We start from the raw sequence: 24,191 nt of genomic DNA on the forward strand, positions 1-24,191 counted from the left end.
CAGTTTAGGCGACGGAAAGAAAAAGGTTTGAAAATAAATATATTAAAATTTCTCTTTTATAAGATATTTAGTTTAGTTGTAAAATCTCGAGAAAATCCCATATAATTATGGGAGCCTACCCTTAGCTTAACGATTTTGAAATTACGAGAAAAGCACCTCTGATACGTCAGAACTTAGATAAGGTAAGGAGATTCAAATTCAAATATTTTTATCCAAAATAGGATTCAAAATCACTTATTGAACGTCAAAAACTACCTACCACCCATTCAAAAGAGACTGCCTGAGAAGAATGGGCGCAAGAAACCCAGCGGGCTTTTTTTTAATATAAAAATATGGATTACAATGTGATATCGTACAATAAACATTTATAATTAAAGAGCCTGAAGGTGTTCGCTTTATTCTCAGCCCGTGGTGTCATTAAGAAAATCTTTTATGCTATAGTAATCTTTCCCACACAAACTTTTTCAATTCTTTAAAATTTCGTAATACATTAGTTTTGTACATTTTCTGTGATCATATTGTAGAAGCATATACATCGCCCAACAAAAGACTTACTAACTCGACCCAACCGAGTAGTAGTCATAACAAGTTTATGTTTGTTCCTCGTGTTAACATTATCAATGTCACAGTTTCTAGAAAATTCCTCAATATTCTTATGCACATACAGAGAAATGGAATTCAGTGAGAAAATTGCATATATACGACCTTTAGCAATGAAAAATACGATCGTGAAGAAGTATTATTACTCTAAATACAGCCAAGCTACAGTGAAGAGTAACTAAAATTAACTAGCTTTAGAATAATTCTTATTTACTCGTTGTGGTGTTACCTAATTTAGTTTTTTGCATGCAAAAAGATACTGACCTCGTTTCCGGATGTCCTTTCAATTTCGGAGTCAATGTAAACAAGATTTTGACACACAGTGGCTTATATTTATAAAATGAAACTAGATTTTTAATGGATAAAGAAATTAATGTGATCTATTTATCTGGGTCGTTAGATCTATTAGCTCTTTTCAATTAATTATGGATGAAAAATTTGATGCCACTAAATTGCAGTACTATGTTGTTGTTTTCTTTTTTTTTATGAAAATAAGGGACGAGACGAGCAGGACGTTCAACTGATGGTAATTGATACGCCCTGCCCATTGCAATGCAGTGCCGCTCAGGATTCTTGAAAAGCCCCAAAAATTATGAGCGGCACTACTTACAACTGCGCTCGACACCTTGAGACATAAGAAGTCTCATTTACCCAGTAATTCCACTAGCTACGGCGCCCTTCAGACCGAAACACAGTAATGCTTACACATTATTGCTTCACGGCAGAAAAAGGCGCCGTTGTGGTACCCATAATCTATCCGGCATCCTATGCAAAGGAGCCTCCCACTGTTGTATTAAATATGTTGTTTATTCTTTAGAGATTCAATTGATTAATATGCATATGGACTCATCATGGTGAGAACAAACGTTATTTATTTATTTATGTACTTACAATTAGGTACAAACAGACAACAGGATAAAACTATAATCTAATAACAAGTACCTACACTTAGGAACGTGCATTCCATATAGGCAATGCCTACTTTAATATGAACCTAAATAAATATATACCACTAGTGTGAAAATTAATTTAGTTCCGTTATTCTATAACCAAATTTCTAACAAACACTCACCCAGTAATTTTTGTGTGAAATACCTAAATTTCTTTGGCCTATGGACTTGCATCCCGTGCCACTAAAAAAATTAAAAAAAAATATTACCTAAATTTCTTTCTATCATATTATTAGGTACTTAATGTAGCTACAGCTGCGCCTACCTTGCTAGAAAAACAATGCACGCCCCTGAGTAGGTACACGATACTTTATGGGATCCTGAGATCCAATTAAAAATATACACAGCATTCATCAAATTCAGTAAGAAAATAAAAGTGGACACAACAGAAATAACATAATATTGAGGTTTAACATAAAAGGAAAGTAAACTAGCTAATTTTAAAAAGAGTACCTCTAAACAAATGTATATTCTTAAAAAAAATTCAATTTTAGCACATACTTTATTAAATTCTGTACAAATTCTAATAATGGGGATGTTATGCGATACATAATTATTTGAGAAATCGATCGAAAAAATGCGCACATTATGTAAATATATTCTAAATTACTACACTAAAGTTTAAAATATTAATAATTAATTACACTGGAGTTATGAGCTTTGTCCAATATCGACCCCATAAACCACAGAATATAGAGTAGTTTAACTTTTAAATAATTTAATTTTTAATAACAGTAACTAAGATGTTTCATTAAAATAACTTCATATATTGTATCAACAAGCCATGATATATAAATCATTATCGGCATAAATTAAGCACATATAGACTGTACATACATATCTTTCCATTCAGGCGAGTTTAATAACAACAAAATATGCTTCGCTCAAGCACAAAGATACAAAATCTCGTCGCGGTCGGACGAATGTAGCGAAATACAATTACGCGGGAAACCGCGAAGTCTATTCACAAACAGAGCATAGATTATCTATACTATTACGATACATTTTTAAAAATGCGTTCGTTTGTTGTGTTGTGCTTGTGTGCCAGTGGCTGCATAGTGATGGGACAGGACATAGAGGCAATGAAAAATATGCCTAAATATGATTCTAGATATGACTATTTAGACGTAGATGCATTATTTAATAGTAAAAGACTAGTGAGAAATTATGTGGACTGTTTAATTAATGGGCTTAGGTGTACGCCTGAAGGGAAAGCTCTGAAGAGTAAGTATATATTATTTTACTAAAAATAAATAAAGTGCGTTCTTATTGTTAATTCTAAATAAAAACAATGTAATATTAGATACAATTATATTGCTAAACTTCAAGGTTTTTACACTCATTATAAAACGAATATTTTCCCAAAAAAGGTCTTAATTAATATGACTGTATGCTTGAGGCCATTTTTTTGTCATTAATATTCTAGTTAGTTCTTTTTATGATGATATAAAGAATATATTATTATTATATTATGATGCACTGGGTAGTGTGTTTTGCCATGGAAAAGAATTACAGAAAGCTAAAACGCATAAAATTGTAACATGAAGTACAAATTAAATATTACTTTGTTTAAGTTTTTTTTTTAAATAAGATACCATTTGGAAGATAATAGAACCAAGTACTGTTTTTTTTTTTAAATTTCAAAATCAAACGAGAATATTTTTAACCGACTTCAAAAAAGGAGGAGGTTCTCAATTCGTCGGTATGTTTGTTACCTCAAAACTTTGGACTGGGTGAACCGATTTTGATAATCCTTTTTTATTTGAAAGCTCGTGCTTCCCATGTGGTCCCATTACAATTCCAAACCTGACACCGACTCCAAAAATTACAATAATCGTTACTACAATTAGATTAGTTAATTAGATTGTTTAAAAATACGCAATTTTTTTATTCTTTTTAGTGAATATTATATCTATTGTTATGGAACTGTGTTTTTGAATTCGGTTGTTATTTTTTTTTATTAAAGACATTTTTAATTTATGTGACAGCAAGGATAATCCCCTTTAGGCTTTTGGATTTAACAAGTTTCGGAATAGGCTATCTCTACTTTTTATCACTTTTTTTAAACTTACATAAAGATTAATGAGGTCATCCTTTTATCTGCTTTTAATGCAAAGAGTATCTTGTATTCTATGTGTCGTTTTGCCTATTAAGAAGCACCATAGAGGGTATTTTTTGGAGCTTCATATATTGAAATAATATTTGTTTAGGTTTGAGCTGATGACCAAAGCTCTGTTTTTTTTTAAATGAAAATAAGGGACGAGACGAGCAGGACGTTATCTGAAGGTAATTGATACGCCCTGCCCATTACAATGCCGCTCAGGATTCTTGAAAAACCCCAAAAATTCTGAGCAGCGCTACAACTGCGCTCGTCACCTTGAGACATAAGATGTTAAGTCTTATTTGCCCAGTAATTTCACTAGCTACGGCGCCCTTCAGACCGAAACTTAGTAATACTTACACATTCATGCTTCACGGCAGAAATAGGCGCCGTTGTGGTACCGATCATCTAGCCGGCATCCTGCGCAAAGGATAAAATAAAATAAATTGATAATTTATTTGAATAAATAAATGATTTTTTTATGAATTATGGTTTAATTACGAGAGATCATAGAACTCTAGTTATTATAAAATATTCTACTTAATTGATAACAACATACATAATTAAATTTGTATATATTTCAACCTTTCAAATGCGAAAAGTTAATTAAAAATAAATAACAAAATATTACTATTAACAAAATACTATTCAATATATATTTGATGAGTCTTTCATTCAATATTTATTTCAAGGATGTTAGTATTGTCATGCAACCTTGTGGATCCTTTTATAGGTTTGAAGGTCTGAGGAAATATACTATTGTCACTACCAATGAGTTTCATTTGTCTGTAGTAAAAGTTGTAATGTTGAAGTCCGTGAGTGAGCAAAGTACGTTTCGGTCTCAGTTATTGAATCTCGTAACATCGAGTGAGCCCCATGCTAACCCGCTGATGGCTGAACTAAGAACTATAAATAATATAGATGAGATTTGCTATTTGTATCAAAGTTATATTTTAAAAATAACAATTACCTTAAATTTTGCATAATAAAAGTCTGTGCGTTGAAATTTTTTTTTACTATATATATTTATATAAATATATATTTATTAAGCTACTAGGTATGACAAATTAAAATAAAATTAATAATAATGTTATAATAATAATAACAGCATAAATACATAGGAAAAGAGAGTTTATTAATCAAATATATAAAATTCTCGTGTTCCGGTGTTTGTTACCAAACTCCTGGCGGCGGAGAATGTACAAGGTACTATCTTCTCGCCTCAATAAGGCTACTGGTAACCCAAGCGCTGGCAGCTATTTTGGTCAACGGATCAGCCTAGCTATCCAACGCGGTAATGCTGCCAGTATTCTTGGTACGCTTCCACGTAATGATAGTTTTAATTTTATGTAATCATAGTATTGTCAATATATAAATAAGTTATAAGTTTGTTTTGTTTGAATAAATGACTTAATTTGTTATGAGAGCGTTTTTATCAAATCTATTCCCATTAATGTTTGATCAATACAATATCATTAAGCGTTAATTTTCATAAATTCCTAAAAATAAGTGATTCTCTATAACCAGTGGGAGGCTCCTTTGGACAGGATGCCAGCTAGATTATGGGTACCACAACGGCGCCTATTTCTGCAGTGAAGCCGTAGTGTGTAACCATTACTGTGTTTCGGTCTGAAGGGCGCCGTAGCTAGTGAAATTACAGGGCAAATGAGACTTAACAGCTTATATCTCAACGTGACGAGCGCAGTTCTAGAATTTTTGAGGGTCTTCAAGAATCCTGAGGCTCACTGCATTGTGCTGAACGTCCTGCTCGTCTGGTGCCTTATTTTCATAAAAAAATAGTACTTTATAAAGTATTTCATGCAAATAATATGTTACAAAATGAACTATATTATTTATTACATATAGTACTCACAGTTTTCAATGGACTTTGATAGAGCGTTATTTACGTCCGAAAACTAATCTGAGTTACTCTCAAGTCGCGCCTAACGAGGTTTTACTTCAGAAACAAGTAGAGCATAGAAATGATTGGTGTTCAAATGTACGACATCCAGTTTTGACCAGTTTATTTTTTTATCTTGATTATGAGTTATATAATAGTAGAACAACATAAAAGTAGAGTAAATAAAGTTGTAATGATACTTATTATGGTCGGATACACTTGATTCAATTGTTTACATTATATATATTTAATATGTTATAATGAATATTAAGAAATAATAATAATAATAATATTGACACACTTTTTATACAAAATATCTTGCCCCAAGTTAAGCATATACAGCCTGTGTTATGGGTTCCAAGACAATGATATATTTAATACAATATACTTACTTAAACATTCATAAATTCATATAAACATACATAAATACATATAAACATCCGTGACTCGGAAACAAACATCCATATTCATCATATAAATGCTTGCACCTACCGGGTTCGAACCCGGGACCTCTAGCTTAGTAGGTAGGATGGCTAACCACTCGGAAATAAGTTATAATAATAATAATAATAAATAATAATAATAAGTAACAGAAATGGTTTCAATTATGCGCTATTTTGGCGATTTCTTGGGATAGCGGTCTTAAGGTGTACTGTTCCTTGAAAACTTCACAATACAGTTGTCCTACCAGATATTCAGGGTTTCCGAGATCGTAACAAAGATAAGAGCTGAAAGATTTTAAATTAAGGAATTGGCCCGAACCAAATATATTATTTCCATATCAAATTCGAAACAAACAACAAAAAGCAACGAGCAAAGTTCATTCTAATGAAATGTTATGTACAAGACGTTTGATTGAATTCGCAATCTTCAATAACCAAATAAAATAAATAATAGTTAAAAAAAACTAAAAGCACGCTTTATATAAAATTCTACTAAAAAATAGAAAATAAATTTAAATCGCACTATTTTCAATTTAAATTTATTTTCTATTTTTCAGTTGAATTTTATATAAAGCGTGCTTCTTAGTTTTTTTTAACTATTATTTATTTTTCATTTTTTAGTCAAATTAGTGTAATGTCATCGGTCCTCGATAAATCTACAAAGTTTGAACGAAATCTAGCCGTTTAAAGTGGGTCAAAATCGCGCCCAAAGAAGTCGGTTACAAACATACAAACATACGTATGTATGTATGCTTATAAAAATATTAAGCGATGATATTGGTTTTATGGAACAGGATTTCGAACAGGTTACGGATTACCTATAACAATCTTGCAATACCATAGAGATCAAACGAGCATTACTGTAATGCCTTTAGCCGTAACACCATGCAAGGAAGTTCATACCAGTGTCAAGTCCCTTGCAAGCCGTAGTTTGAAGATCACATCAAAATGACCACCTACATCATAATTAATTGCATTTTTTTTTTTTAAATAAGGGACGAGACGAGCAGGACGTTCAGCTGATGGTAATTGATACGCCTTGCCCAGTACAATGCAGTGCCGCTCAAGATTATTGAAAAACCCAAAAATTCTGAGCGGCCTTGAGAGATGTCCAGTCTCATTTGTCCAGTAATTTCTCTAGCTACGGCGCCCTTCAGACCGAAACACAGTAATGCTTACACATTACTGCTTCACGGCAGAAATAGGCGCCGTTGTGGTACCCATAATCTAGCCGGCATCCTGTGCAAAGGAGCCTCCCACTGGTACATATATATGTATGCTAATAACCATATATCTTTATGTACAGTCTGATCTAAGCAGTTCCGCTCTATTTGTGGATGCACGCACTAAACATTGACGATTTTGTGAAAGTTACAATGTGATCACATCCATTATTTTCTGATAACTTGGTATAATATGGATGTTAGATACTTATTATTCTTGACTTTGAGTTTGAATCCCGGTGCAAAAATTTATGTGATGAATATGGATGTTTGTGTACGAGTCATATAAATGTACATCAAAAAAAAATGGAATTCTGTATTTGATAGTAAAAATATATACAAAATTACTTATAATCTACTTATTATAGCAATTTACAAATAAGCCTTATATATGTAGGTATCAAAAAACTTATTTCTACAACCCTATTTACGTGTTGAGGGATAAAACTTTATTATGCTTAAAAACTAATACATAAGGTTTGTGGGGGGAAAATCCAGGAAACTGGGCAAACCAGGCTATTTGCTATCACTTAACCTAACTTAAGACAAATGACTAGAACTTAAAACTAAGGTAAATAAATACATAGATATGTATATGCGTGTATGATAAATATAAGAGGGGTGTGTTGGATCTCGGATAAGGAAAGGAGTGAGGAAATAGGAGGCCAGTTTTCGCCGATATTTAATACTTAAAACTCAACCAATTCACAATATTAGTTTTACAATGATTCAGACCGTATGAATTATAACACTAGAAATAAGGGATTGCTTGTAACTAATTCTAGTAGGCTTAATAAGATACATAATAGCTTTAAGGGTAAATGTGTAAACTTCTATAATAAAGTCCCAGCCACTATTCAGGCATTATCTATAAATAAATTTAAATGTTTTATAAAAAATGGCTCTGTCGTAAATCCTATTACTCCACTGCTGAATATCTAAATGATCGGACAGCCTGGGAATAGATTGTGATTATTTTATAGCGAATGAAATGACTGTACAATATTGTATATTTTTATTGAAAAGAGCGCAAAAAAAGAATGCAGGGAGAGTTTCTTCGCGCCGCTTCTTCTCTCTCAGAGCGCCATTTGGTTCCGACGCGGTAGTAGTATCTAGTTATTAGAAATGACATCGAAAAGAATTCAAAATGAATCAAATTTGAGAAAATAATTGCCTTATGCCTTATGTATGTATACATGAGAGTATATTACTAACTTATTCAATAATAGCTGACCCGGCAAACGTTGTTTTGCCATATAAATTGTATTGATCATTTGCTTGCTAGTTGATAAGAGATGGCGGTAGTTGTATTCATTGGTAACAATCACACTTCTTTTATATTTTGTATAATTCACACGATAGTTTTATAAATTATAGCCTATTTGTTATTCTGGTGTGTAAGCTATTTTATTGTAAAGTTTCATCAAAATCTATTCAGTAGATTTTGCGTTAAAGAAGTTCAAACATACATCCAGACATACAAACTTTCACATTTATAATATTATTAGAATATAGCTCTCTTACAACCATGGCTAGTTTGGGGCAAGATAATTTATTCCGCAGCGACCACGATTCATGCAATTGGATCAAAATATCGGCACCAAATTAATTAAATATATATCGTGAGTACCCGTCATAATAATTACGATTTGTGTAAAATCGCGTTTTATATATTATCAAAAGAGTGAATTGTGTATTTTTTATGCAATTATGTATTTAAATAAAACACTTTTAAAGGATTAAAACTGTTTTTACATTAGATTTTTGCGTAAAAGTTACATTTTTATTTTAGTTAACCCGACGTTTCTAGGCCTTTCCAGATCTAGTTTTCAGGGGGACTGCAGATGAAATGAGTCAAAGATAGTATTTGTCATAGTTGTCATCATAGAATAATGTTGTCATTATGAAGTTTATAGCCATTTATTTCCTCGGAGGTGGTATTTGCTGCAGACAGTTGGTTTTTGGCAAAACTTACTGACAGTGTCCTCTTCTTTTTTGGTATGTGTAGTTTTGGGTTTTAATTTTAGAGATTATTGGATCCCAGGTGTTAGATAATTTTAGACCATCTTCTCTATTGAAAACTTGAATAGAAAAATTTAATAGCAATGGCCAGGCTGATTGATTACGATAAGAGCCATTAGGTTATGCGATGCGATTTTGGCAATTAAAAAATCATTAACTATTTAAATATTTTACTCATAAATGATTTGAACTTGAACAAATTAGTTGCATATTTAATTATATTTTTTGCAATTATTGTCGTTCACCTTTTATCTAATTATCATACGTTTGAAGAGTGATTATCTCTCCAAGTCTCGGAATGTACATCACAATTTCCATTTATGTTTTTTTTAGTGATGATTATTTTTATTATTCTCTTTATTACAATTTCATCTTATTTTCTACATTTATATATATAACATATTTATAAAAAACAATATTACAAATATAAATATAAAAAATAGAGCCCCGCCGGCGTTGGTTCACGACAATTCCGCCGGTGGTTAGGGCGACAGACTGAGGAACTTCCGCACGATGCGTGCCGTTCCCAAAACAGCTGCTTTCTGTAACTGACCCTTTATCCAGTTATTAAGTGAGAGCCTCTTGAGATGATGGTCGAGGCTCTTTGCTATAAGACCGTCTACGGAAACGACTATTGGGACAATTATTGTTGAATCAACATCCCACATGCCAGTAACCTCGTGTGCTAAGTCTAGGTACTTCGACAATTTGTCTATTTCAGCTTTCACAAGGTTATAATTACACGGAACGGTGATATCAACAATAAATGCCCGACGCTCTAACCGATCTACCAACACAATATCAGGCTTATTAGCAATAATGATAATTATTATTATTATTTTTATTATTCTTTATTTATTTGAAGAGGTGTTTAGATTTGGTCCTGAGTCCTGATGAGTCCTAGTAAGACCACGTCCAAAATTGTCTTCGCCACTCATACTTATACGAGCGTCTAAAAAAAAAATATTGAATTAGGCGTTACTTTGCGGAAATCCATAATTATACAAATGATTTAAGTTTTCTTTAGTGTTAATTCCGCCAATATTTGTTTTTAAAACAATTCGACACGTGTTTCGCCTCTCCACGTGTCATCCTCAGGACGTGTTGTCTCGCCAAAACCTGGCACGAGACTCGAATCACGTGTCGAATTGTTTTAAAAACAAATATTGGCGGAATTAACACTAAAGAAAACTTAAATCATTTGTATAATTATAGCTCGTCGTCAATATTTGCGGCGTTGAACCGCAGTATCTTCTTGAAGAGAGTACTCGTATTACAAACAACATCTGGCAGTAGGGTATAGTCGCCCAAGGATGGTGTTACGCTTATGCATTGGTCCTGAGCGGCACTGCATTGTAATGGGCAGGGCGTATCAATCACAATCTCAACTGAACGTCCTGCTCGTCTTGTCCCTCATTTTCATAAAAAAAACCCACGGGAGGAGATACGGTGGTGCTATTCTGGTGCGACACAACATAATACATTGGACGAGGGCAGCGCAGGACTGGTCATCGTGGAGTTCTTTAGGGGAGGCTTTTGTCCAGCAGTGGACGTATTCCGGCTGATGAATATGATGATGACTATTCACATCAGTTCAAAAATAAAAAGCAAAGTCGCTCTCGTAACTGTAACTATTCAACACATTCAGAACATCCGAGCCAGTATGACACACTTCTACCGATATATTGTTATTCCACACACAACATTATTGATCTTCAATCGATTAAAAGCACCGCTAATCGTTTCAAAGTCTTTGTGGTTCGTGTCACGCGTTTTCCTTGCCCGCCATATTGAATATTCGTTCTGTAACTTACGCTATTAAAGAGCCCCCAACTTATCAGTTCAGTACGGTATATGAAGCCATTGGAATTAAAAAAAAAACATCCAAATTTCAATCGAGAAGACGGCAATAGGAAGGAAATAGGCGCCGTTGTGGTACCCATAATCTAGCCGGCATCCTGTGCAAAGGAGCCTCCTACTGGTAAATGCATGGCCTGCAGGCTGTTTCAATCTTTTTTGAATGTATACCCTTAAGCAAAGCATCAAAATGTCGGATGACAAGTTTGATTCGAAAAGCATAAAGTTTTATTTAAAATTTAGTAACAATGGCCTTATTACCATCTAAGTATAGCCGAGTGGTTAGCGATCCTACCTACTAAGCTAGAGGTCCCGGTTTCGAAACCCGGTAGGTGCAAGAATTTATATGATGAATATGGATGTTTGTTTCCGAGTCATGGATGTTTAAATGTATTTATGTATGTTTATATGAATTTATGTATGTTTAAGTAAGTATATTGTATTAAATATATCATTGTCTTGTAACCCATAACACAGGATATATATGCTTAACTTGGGGCAACTTAAGATAATTTGTGTAAAAAGTGTGTCAATATTATTATTATTATATTATCTATTTTCATAATTATACCTCTTTATATATTTTGCCACATATAATAGATAATTTAAGCATAGCAATGATTGACAGAAAGGTATATAGACCAAGCATTTTTACGACGCAGAAATTATTAAGTTATAATTATATTATATCGTTCTAGATTAAAGCCTTTTTAAGATGGGGCCTCTTTACTGTGGGCGGGACAGCCTATTGTTAAACTTAAAATGATAAGATCAAACATTATCGCCTTCAAATTACATATAGTTACTAGCGGATCCGAATCCGGGTCTTTTAGAATAAGCTGTAACAGTTTGGGCAGTTTTGATGTTGTTTTTATGAAAATATATTTATTAATATTGTTTATGAAAATTTAATATACGTTCCTAAAAATCGTCACCTTTTTGCTCTTAAAATAGTGATTTTCATTAATATAACACTAGAAATAAGGGATTGCTTGTAACTAATTATAGTAGGCTTCATAAGATACATAATAGGTTTAAGTGTAAATGTATATACACACTTTTATAATAAAGTCCCAGCCACTGTTCAGGCATTATCTATAAATAAATTTCAATGTGTTATTAAAAAATGGCTCTGTCATTAATCTTACTCCTAAATATCTAAGGGATCGGATAGTCTGGGACTATATTATGATTATTTTTTACAATATTGTTCATATTTTATTAAAAAGAGCGCAAAAAAGAATGCTGGGAGAGTTTCTTGGGCCATTTCTACTCTCTCAGTGCGCCATTTGTTTCCGAAGCGGTAGTAGTATCTAGTATATTAGAAATTACATCAAAAAGAATTCTAAAGCAATCAATTTTGAGAAATTAAATGCTTTTTACGCCTTTTAAAACGTAATAACAATATCAAATGTCATCGTTTGTGTTATTAATAAAAAAATAATTAATATACATTTTCATTGGACTAAATTGTGAATTTCCATTTCCGAATTCACTGGAACACACAAGATTTTCTTATCAAAATCGGCCCAGCTTATGAGCAGTTCACTAACATACCCACGTACAGAAGAATTATATAAATACTAGTGGACCCGACAGACGTTGTCATGTACACACGTCTTAAATTTGAAAAATCGGCCCAGCCGTTAGGAGGATTTCACTAAAATACACATGAGCAGGAGAATTATATTATATGTACAGAATTGAGAATCTAAACCAATCTCAAATTCACTGAAACATACAAAACAAAATCGGTCCAGCCGCTTAGGAGGTAGTTCAATTGTAAATCTAAACCATCCTCGAATCCCCTTGAACTCACACAAAAAATTTCATCAAAATCGGTCCAGCCGTCTAGGAGGAGTTCAGTGACATACACACGCACACAAGAAATATATATATAAAGATTGATGTACTTTTACACAAATTATCTTGCCCCAAAATTAGGTATAGCCTGTACTATGGGTACAAGACAACGATTTTTTTTTATGGAATAGGAGGACAAACGAGCGTACGGGTCACCTCGTGTTAAGTGATCAACGCCGCCCACATTTTCTTGCAACACCAGAGGAATCACAAGAGCGTTGCCGGCCTTACGAGGAAGAAAGCTCCATAAAAACCGAAAATATACAATATACTTACTTAAACACACATATTATATATACAAATAAACATTAATGACTCGGAAACAAACATTTAAATTCATCATATATATGTTTGCAACTACCGGGATTCGAACCCGGGACCTGTAGCTCAGTAGGCAGGGTCACTAACCACTGGGCTATAGGGGTCGTCGTATAATAAGATATTTGATTCCAATTATTCCTTCATGGTATTTGTTTGATTTCCGATCTTTCACTACACACATAAACTAACGTTATTAGGTAATGTGCATTTACTATAAAATTTATTCACTTTGTATATCGGCAGGTGTAATTAATTTATTGATTTAATTAACATATTATATGGCATTAATAATAAAACGAATAATCATACGAGACTGATCATTAATAACAAGAATATTAAGTGCGAATAAAATCAATAGTATTGTATAATTTGTAAAGTTTAAGGTAGTTTTACAATAGTAAAAAATGAATAAATGAATATTACTTACACTCTTAGATTAAGGATTGGTCTCCGCTGCGCTCCAGCCATATACCGCACTACCTAAGAACAATTACAGCTTTTTTATTACGGCAACTATTATATAGATGCTTGTGTGTAATCTTTCAAATTTTGTAACATACACTTCGTCTTATTTTGTATTGAAGTTAATAAAATACAAAATACTTACTGATGATAATATGTGATCCCAGTGTCTTTCTCATTTCTTGTATGCCATTAGCAAAGTTTAACATAACATGTGGCACGTCAACGTCACACATTGTTCGAGACTGGCTCGAGTACGCCCACTTGTGCGTATTAGTATTACTCAAAGAAATTTATCTTCAATAACATCAAAAAGGTATACATAATGTACATGTTGTACTTTTATGTCAATGTAATTTTGGAGTTATAAACCTATTTAAATACGATTTAAATATTCATTTTTTGGTTTGCCTTGTTGCCTATGCTCTAAATAAATAAATAAACAATCACTGTAATTTGTCAGAAATGTGTCAGATGTCAATAATTGTCACTTGTCAATTATTTATATATAAATAATATTCAGCAAGATATTGTCACGTAGCAACGCTTCGACGTACATGAAGAGAGCTACGTTCCGGACCTTTTTTCCCAGTTAGGGTATCCTCCGCATCGTCCTATAAGGAACTTCGTTTAAAAAAAAAACTATAAAATTTTATCTCAAATAAATCTACTTTTTAAACAAGTAAAATTAATTTGCTTAGCTGAACCGAAAAATATAATCTGACATAATTAGAACACGCTGTATTCATTGACACAGTCTAATCGCTTGTGACAGTTGACAGATAGTTGATAGACATCAAAGGCTATTAACTGTAATAGAATGAGTTTCTTGCATCGAGTATTTGCAGAGATCACAGATGTGTTGGCTGTGTGTACGCGTAAAGTTCATTGACGTGGTTTGAAATTTTCTAGGGCGAGGCCATTGGCGGTTAGAAACGTGTGTCTAAAGATTGACATCTTTTATACAAGGACATGAATTTAGGGTATGTTCCGATATGCACTGCGACCACTGTACAGTGTGACGTCAATTTAGTATACTGTGAAGCCGTTCCTTTATAGCCAGTTATATTGGTTACTATTTAAAACGGAACGCAATCCCGTATACTGTCAGTCGCATTTTTGACGCAACATTGAAATGAGTGTATTAAAGTTTGCTAGATCATTAAAAAAAACTGTTGTTGGAGTACTGTCAAATTAAAAATATCTTAATTAATATTAATTGTAATATAATAAAAGTAAGTAGTGTTTTATTAAAAAGAATATGTTTTTCATTACTTAACTTATATTAACTTAGTGTACAGGCACTCGAGTGGTTGACTGATCACGTGATTACCTCGAAAACGCCAGTGCTCACAGTAGGGTATGGCGACGATTTATGACAATATATATGTCCCTAGGGTACTGCGGCAGTATACTGGCAGGCTATAACGGAACGATTTTTTCTAAAGTGATAGCACTGTGCAGTGCATATCGGAACATACCCTTAGTTTATAAACAAATCGTGAAATATATATCTATGATATTGTCAAACCAAACAAATAATTTTTGGCCAATTTAGTTTCGTTTTAGCTGACCTTACAAAGGATATTCACCCTAGTGACATTAGAACTAGTACGAACGTTTGGCTAAATATTCTATAATAACGGTATTACGTACTACATTAAAGTATGCGTCAACAATTCACTCGCTACAGGCTCGTACTGCCGCTACCGCTTGAACAATGATAATAAAAAGGTTTGTCCTCATATATAGCGTTTTAAATAATAAATAATTTATTTTAGTATTTTGATATAGGCGACTGCGGAAGGCGCCACTGCTTTATTTGTTTAATTTTATTATATTTTATTTATTGTGGTCAACATTTTATCAGAGTAACTGAAGTATTCGATGCTGAATGTAGCACTATTAACCATAGACAAGATGCAAAAGAAGTGGCAGTAATTGTACACTCATTTCTATCATGAATAAATTGAAATGAAAATGAATGCAGATGTGTATTTTATAGGCTATGTTTATTAGTTTTATTGCTCTTGAAAGCATAACGCTAAAACTAAATTTGATTTACTGATCAATTTAATTAATATTAACCTCTATTCAGTTGTTCCCTCATCGCTATTGGCACATTCGGTAAGACATCAACCGAACTTCGAATATTACCCAAGCGAACACATTTTATTTTTTTATGAAAGTAAGAGACGAGACGAGGAGGACCTTCGGTTGATGGATTGAAACGCCCTGCCCATTACAATGCAGTACTGCTCAGGATTATTGAAATACCCAAAAATTCTGAGCGGCACTACAACTGCACTCGTCACCTTGAGACATAAGTTGTCAAATCCCATTTGCCCAGTAATTTCACTAGCTCCGACGCCCTTCAGACCGTTATGCTTACACATTACTGCTTCACGGCAGAAATAAACAATGCTTCTGTTATAGTAAACGATCGAAATTACAATAACTCAATCTTTAGTGAAATGTTTGATCACAGAGAGCAGTTCGTATCATTTCCCCACCAGCATATATATACCAGTATAGTCAACAATTAGAGGATACGAATTTGATAATCTCAGCGCTGAATCCGCTTTCGAGACTCGATATGATCTTACTGAACACGCACCAAACGATTTTGATTACTTAGGCCAGTATTTTGTTTCTTTTATGCATAGCTATAAAGAAAGTGACAAAAAAGAGTTGATCAGAGATCGCATATTGTGACGTCTTCAAGAATACAGTTGGATTATCTAGTCTTGGACAGCTTAAACCTGAAAGCCAGAAGAAGACTATATGTCTTGCGTCAAGTGTAGTTTTTCTTCTTCTTAGCGTTCCTCTCCGCCTAGCGAAGGTTGGCAGTCAGTTTTGTAATTTTAACTTTTTGCTCTTCGCGAGGCGAAATAGTTCTGCCGCACTCGCGAAATCTGTCCACTCTAAGATGTTGCGCAGCCAAGACTTTTTTCTGCGACCTACGCCTCTTCTTGCCGCAACTTTTCCCATTATGTTGGGTTGTAGAAGTTCGTACGTCCCGTGCTCGCACGTGCCCTAAATATGCCTCATCTTAATGGTTTGCATGAGTTCGCGTTTTTGATTGACCCAGTGCAGAACTTTCACATTCGTGATCTTGTGAGTCCAACTAATGATACGTTTCCTGAGGTCTTCTTTAAAAGACCACGCCTCACATCTGTATAGAAGTATGGGCCAGATGTAACAGCCCAGTAAACGAGTGCACAAGGAAATCTCAACACCGAGGTGGCAGAGTACTTTTTTCATTTTACTTAAGGTGCTTCGAGCCACTTCAATTCTGGTCTTGATTTCTTAGTCGCTATTCCAGTTCTCATTTAACCACGTACCTAAATATTTGTATTTGCGCACTCTTTATATACACTTACCTAGCGTAGGGGACACCGTGATCAAATAGTTGTGCTGCTTGGTTGACAGGGTGTCCGCTAGCCATGACCACAAAATTGTAGAGGATAGCTATGGTGGTAAGAAGGTTTCGGATGAAAAAAAACCCTTCGTCGGTACAAAACTTTGTCAAGCAAAGTATTCATTTTAATGGCTATTTTATCTTAGATCTATGCACGACTACGTCTAGACTTACATGTATCTATTTTTAATTATCCTTACATCGTTGAACAGGAAATGAAGTCACCTCTTGTTATACAAGTATGTCAGTTTATATTATAATTACATACGAACGTACATACATATATATTGAGTGAGGTGTATAGAATAGAATAAATAGAATAGAATAGAATAAATGCTTTTGTGGGATCTATTTATCAGTCGTTGTTCAAACAAGACATCGGTAATTTAATACGATATCTACTCGTATACCTGAATACATACCTATAAACATCTATGACTCGGAAAATATCAATATTCACCATAATAATTACTTAGAATCCTCTAAACGCAACAATATAATGATTTTAAGACATCGTATGGATACTTTTGACATAACATATCTTTATAAACTCCTTAATAATAAAGTCGACATTCCTCAATGACTACATAAGATAAATTTTGGAGTTCCTTGCAAACCTGAAAGACGCACTCTTCAAAAAGATGTGTTTACCATCAAAAGAGCACATACATGCCAAACTAGTAATAGTTATACCAGACGAGCTTGTAAACTTTCTAATGAAAAATTGGGAAATTTAAATGATTTTCCCTTGCTGTTTGCAAAATTCAAAACTATGATTAAAGAAGTCATATCTAAACATGAGTAGCTTAAGTTAATCTTTCTGTTTTATTTTCATAATGTAATATATTTAGTTTTGTATTGTATAGATATTATATTTTATCACTATTATTTGCATGAAAAACATTTTATATTAGCCCTACTTATAACAAAGCACTCACATTGTAAGTTATTAAGTAGTTATAAAATTAGTTTATGGTATATATTAAATAAAATAGTATAACGTATTTGAATTGTAACCGTTTGTATCCTGAATAAATGAAATAAATAATATAAATGTTGGAGCCTAATGGGATACCAACCTAGGACTTCTAGGCCCAGTTGGTAGGGTCACTAACCACTAGACTACACGGGTCGTGTGTTACAAGTCTATACAAATTCAAATATTTTAATTCAAAATAGGATATCAAAATGGTATTATCCGCCGCGATGGCAAGCGTCCTGATGGAATGACGCTGGTGGATTGGACACCGAGTAGGGCGCTGGTGTGGGACGCGACTTGCGTCGACACTCTGGCTCCTTCTCATGTCTAAGTTGCCTCAGTTGGTGCTGGGGCTGCTGCTTCAACTGCCGAAGACGGCAAGCGTCGCAAATATGTTGGTCTCAGTGAGTCACACATCTTTGTGCCCTTTAGTGTCGAGACACTTGGCCCGTGGGGCCCAGAGGCGCGGAGGATGTTCAAAATACTATCTTCACGCTTCAATAAGGCTACTGGAAACCCAAGCGCTGGCAGCTATCTCGGTCAACGGATCAGCCTTGCTATCCAACACGGAATTGCTGCCAGTATTCTAGGTACACTTCCACGTAATGATAGTTTTAATTTTATGTAGTCATATTATTGTAAATATAAGATTTGTTTTGTTATATTCTGTTAAATAGGATATGATCTCGCTTATTGAATGTTAAAAACTACCACCCATTCGAAAAAGCCTTATGCCTCAGGCTGAGATCTCGATCTGGTAGAGCCAACTTAGACTATGCTTGCGTATAACTTTGCCGAGTGTGATTAAATGCAAAGTTGACTTTTGTAATTGGTCTTAACTTAAACTCAATATAAAACTATTATCGTGGAAGAAATATCTTTGAAAATGGCACAGTGAAGTAATACCACAAAGGCCAGATGCTGAGGAGCAATAATGTATATCATATATCAAATAGCCCTTCGAAGCTCTCCCCTTGAAAGAAAACCAAGCAAGCAACGGCGCCTTTTTCAGCCGTGAAGCAGTAATGTGTAAACATTACTGTGTTTCGGTCTGAAGAGCGCCGTATCCAGGCAAATGAGACTTAATATCTTATGTTCAAGGTGACGAGCGCAATTGTGGTGTTGCTCAGAATTTTTTGGGTTTTCGGCGTATCAATCACCATCAGCTGAACGTCCTGCTCGTGTCGTCCCTTATTTTCATAAAGAAAAAAAAGCGATCATTTCGTTCACAGTGGACTGGATCCTCGACAGCCCTGCGAGGCAGGTGGTCAAATGGATTCTTCTAGTAAGTCCGTATCTTACTTGAACCTCGTGAGAGTTGAGCAGCTGCCTCTGCAGCACACCACTGGCTTTGCTGCAGCAGTTCTTTTTGGAGCAGCCACCTTGGGCTTGTCGAACTTGAGCCTTCTCCGTCTCTGGACAAACACACGACCAGTTATAACAATGATAATATTTATAAGAAATAATAATTATACAGTTAGGGGCCATCCATAAATTACGTCACACGAATTTCATATTTCAGCTGTCAAATGACTATCGGCCGTTCCCAATATACAATCTACAGATACAAATAAATTACTGCATTCTACTGTCAGTAAATAGCTGTCAATAATTTGAATCTGTCCCAATATACCCGATATGTCATTCGTATCGCCTTATATTGGGACGCTTGAATTGCAATTTCCATACAAACTTCAATCGCTGGTAAGCTATACGTCGTCCCATTGACAGACAGCGTGTACGGATAACTTTATTGGGACAGAAAAGTCAACGATAGTAACGATTTTTATCTCAAGTCTACAGAAGAATACAGAATCTCTCAAGAATACAGAAGTTGTTAGTTGTAAGTTTTTCAGAAGACTGAATATTGGGAACAGCCGTGTATACCACAGTGTTAATACATAAAATAAGAAGTAATAGACAGATAAACGATAATGTGATTTATTTTTACAATTTTGGTGCAGAACCCTGAAAGCATATTCTTATCGTAATAGTGTTATTAAAACACAAAATCCCTTGCGTGTATTATGATTAACAAAACTGTATTATTTTTTGCGCTGGTGTTTAAGCGAAGTATATAGGTATCTTAATTCAAATCACAACTTGAAGCACGTAGTCGCAATTTAGAACACATGGAACATTCCAGTTTGTGCATTAGCGTTTTTAGCAAAAACAACCTCATGAGTACGAGATTTTAATTTTAATCCTTAAAGTTTTTTAGTATGATATATTCGAGAATTAAATATGACAGTGATTTTTCAAAATATACGCGCGCAGTGTCACTACTTTCCGGCGGAGTGAAGTTAGTCGATACTTCTCTCTCTAGTATAGTGTGAAGTGGTCTATTTAGCAAGTGACACTGTCAATATATTGCAATAAGTAACCATGACAACCAAATCATCAGACTGCTACAAAGTTTTGCACTTATTTATAATAGTTTTAAGCTATTAAACAGCGACGATAAGTACTTGCGTGTTGCGATAAGGCGTAGAATTATGTTGTCGCTACACGTCTGGCAATTCGTTATACAATTATACTAAACATTTGGACTTATTTTTGTTTTCCTACGTATGCCAATAAAGTATAATATCTTGTCTAGATTATCAAGAAACTGAAAATATTATTCATACAATTTTATAAAAAGGATTGAAACTCTCACACACAATCACTGAAACTCACACACACACACACACACTTACACACACATCTCCATGCTATGTTCCGCGAGTCAAATAGAAGTAACTTTCTTTAGTAACTGTGTTTCCCGGCTTCTGTGACACAAGCACCTTTGTGCAGAGCTAACACTCAGTACATATAACGTACAAGGTACTCAAATATTCACAATTATGTTAAAGTGTATTGTGTTAACTTTAATTTCTTTGTATGTATCTTAATTCTGGTAATAAATTTATTATGATTATTATTATTGTATTAAAAAAAACTATAGCGTCTAGTTTGGTATAATATAATATTTTTTTTATGGAATAGGAGGACAAACGAGCGTACGGGTCACCTGGTGTTAAGTGATCACCGTCGCCCACATTCTCTTGCAACACCAGAGAAATCACAGGAGCGTTGCCGGCCTTTATGGAAGGTGTACGCGCTTTTTTTGAAGGTACTCGTGTAGTATCGTCCCGGAAACAACGCACAAGGAAGCTCATTCCACAACTTGGTGGTACTTGGAAGAAAGCTCCTTGAAAACCGCACTGTGGAGGCCTGCCATACATCCCGATGGTGGGGATGATATTCTAACTTGTGGCGTGTCTTGCGAAGGTGGACTTCGGCGGCAGGACTCAAGTTAAATAGATCTTCGGAACACTCCCCTTGATAAACGCGGTATAAGACACACAATGAAGCGACGTCCTACGCAACGCCAAGTGATCCAGCCGTTCACAGAGCACTGGGCCCCCTACAATTCGAGCTGCTCTGCGTTGCACGCGGTGAAATGGATCGAGCTGATACTGGGGTGCGCCAGATCAAAGATTACAGCAATACTCCATGTGTGGCCGGACCTGCGCTTTGTAGAGCGCTAGAATGTGGGCCGGCTTGAAGTATTTCCGTGCTCTATTAATGACGCCCAGCTTCTTCGAAGTCAATTTGGCTTTGCCCTCCAGATGGCCACGGAATTGGCAATCGCTCGAGATTTCGAGACCCAGTATTCCGAAACTAGGTGAGGCTTTCAGGGAAGTGTTGTCAAAGAGCGGTGATACGACAAATGGGGCTTTTTTAGTGGTAAACGCGCGCATTTGAGTCTTCTGGCGGTTAAATTGGACAAGGTTCAATTTACCCCATTCGGCGACGTTCTCGAGAGAGGACTCGATAGATAATACAAGTTTCTCCCGGCCCATGTATGCGGCATCACCAGTGCTGTTGTCTGCATAGTAATGTATGTCGGAGGTGTCCAACATATCATTGATATGCAGAAGAAACAGCACACAGCCTTGGGGCACTCCAGCGTTTACGGGCTTCGGGTTCGAGCAAAAACCGTCGCCAACGACCTGTATGCTGCACCAAGTGAGGAAGCTAGAGGTCCACTTGCATAAGCTCTTGGGAAGCCCAAATTATGGAAGTTTTGAGAGAAGCGATCGAGCGAGCCTTGTGCCATACACGATCAAAGGCCTTCGCTATATCCAGGCTAACTGCCAGGCCTTCCCCCTTGCTTTCAATAGCCGTCGCCCATCTATGTGATAGGTATACCAGAAGATCGCCTGCCCACCGACCATGGCGAAAGCCATACTGCCGGTCGTTAATCAACTGGTGGCCCTCTAGGTATACCAAGAGCTGGCGGTTAATTATGCTCTCCATGATTTTGGAGAGCAGGGAGGTTATAGCAATAGGCGTGTTGTTTTCTGGATCCGAACTGTCTCCTTTTTTTTTGGATGGGATGGACATTGGATGGGATATTGTACCTACTTAATTCTAATTCTTATTAATACTAACAATATTTTACTGTCGTTGAAGATAAGTTGTGATATACTTTTAATTAATTATTGTCATTAATTCTTACTCCGATTTTTAGATGCTAACTATACAAACTTTTCAGTATAGATTACATACAGGTAGATTGTAATATGATTAATTAAATGAAACAATAATTAAATAATCTAATAAATAATGTCTATTTATTATTATTCCTGAGTTTCTTGCGCCCGTTCTTCTCAGGACTGAGGCATATAATTTCGAATAGGTAGTAGTAGTTTTTGACGTATAATAAGTGATTTTAAATTATATTTTAAATAAAAATATTTGAATTTTGAATACATAGTGACCATCATGGGCTGGTAAGATGATATCCATGAAGCTGGCAACATCACCACTCTGTATGACCAAACTTATCCTCTGAGATACCAGTAGATAGACAAATAAAATTTGAAAACAAAATTTTATGAACGATGCGGGACTTGAACCCACGACCTCTCGCGTTCCGTGCGAGTGCTCTCCCAGCTGAGCTGACCGTTCGAGTGACATATCGTCATAAAATCTTGTATGGCTTCATCTACAGGATCTACTTTACAGTTGATGACCTGTTCAACCCCAATATTTGCATATTAGGAAATTGACTTGAAATGTCGCTCTTGCTAATCTAAACAATTTGTTATGTTTTTAAAGTGATTACCCCCACTTCTGGGATTAATACACAAATAATTGTGAAGTAGAAGAAGCAGTGAAGCAAGTGAGGGTTATTACTTTGAAAACATAACAAATTGTTTAGATATGTATAGAGTCACATGTCAAATTGATAAGGCACCTAGGTAACTTTATAATGAGTATTTTTTGCTGATGAAACACCAACCATCCATCGTCTCCACCCCAAAGAGAACAAACATGTATCCATCAACGAGTGATATAATAAATTATTTACTAATTAGTAGTATAATACCCTAAACACATGGTCGGATTTGGTACGGCTGGACCATCGGACGGTGAAATAGGATCCTCACACTAATAATTGGTCTGGCGTCGTAGTTCGTACTAGTTGCGGTTCGGACAGTAATAATAAAAAAGAAAAAAATTATTTTCTTTATTTATTTAGGGTCTTTTATATGTATGTACATGTCAGCTCCATTATAATCTATGTACATTAACACTAAAACAAAAGAAAAACAAAATTTTTAACTTAATAAACAAAAAAAAATGTTAATAAAAGGACCATCGAATATGGCCCGGTATCGGACCGTGTTCGATAGTTCACTGTTCAGCCGTACCAAAACCGACCATGTGTTTAGACTATAAAGGTAAACTGTCTCTCATATACTCAATACGGAACGGTGGTAGGCCATGTAACTCACCCGAGCAACAATAACTACTGTTATTATCTTTGTGTTGTCACTTAATTATTTTAATTGTGTATTGTTAATTTACATTTAATAATAAGTTATTTCAAATTCTAGTTAATATAATATTTCACAAGTGCCCCATGGTTTTCCAGAAATGACGAGATCGATCAATATCTTGGCGTTCCCAGTGTTCAGTCGGAAATTGATAAATTCAAAAGGAAATACGCTGATTGCCTCTCGGTTCACCCAAATACCCTGGCTAATGATCTCCT

General features: G+C 34.9%; 1 protein-coding gene across 1 annotated transcript in view; it reads left to right on the forward strand.

Annotated features, from left to right (window-relative positions):
* Nucleotides 1-2,455: 2,455 nt before the first annotated feature.
* The window catches only part of LOC126978002 (uncharacterized), a 68,513-nt gene continuing 46,777 nt past the window's right edge, over nt 2,456-24,191 (forward strand). The window contains exon 1 of the mRNA XM_050826734.1: nt 2,456-2,774. Within this exon, the coding sequence (XP_050682691.1) occupies nt 2,564-2,774 (211 nt within the window). The 5' untranslated portion in view covers nt 2,456-2,563. The remainder of the gene's footprint in view (nt 2,775-24,191) is intronic.

This window comes from Leptidea sinapis, chromosome 46, assembly GCF_905404315.1.
Source record: "Leptidea sinapis chromosome 46, ilLepSina1.1, whole genome shotgun sequence".
Lineage (NCBI taxonomy): Eukaryota > Metazoa > Arthropoda > Insecta > Lepidoptera > Pieridae > Leptidea > Leptidea sinapis.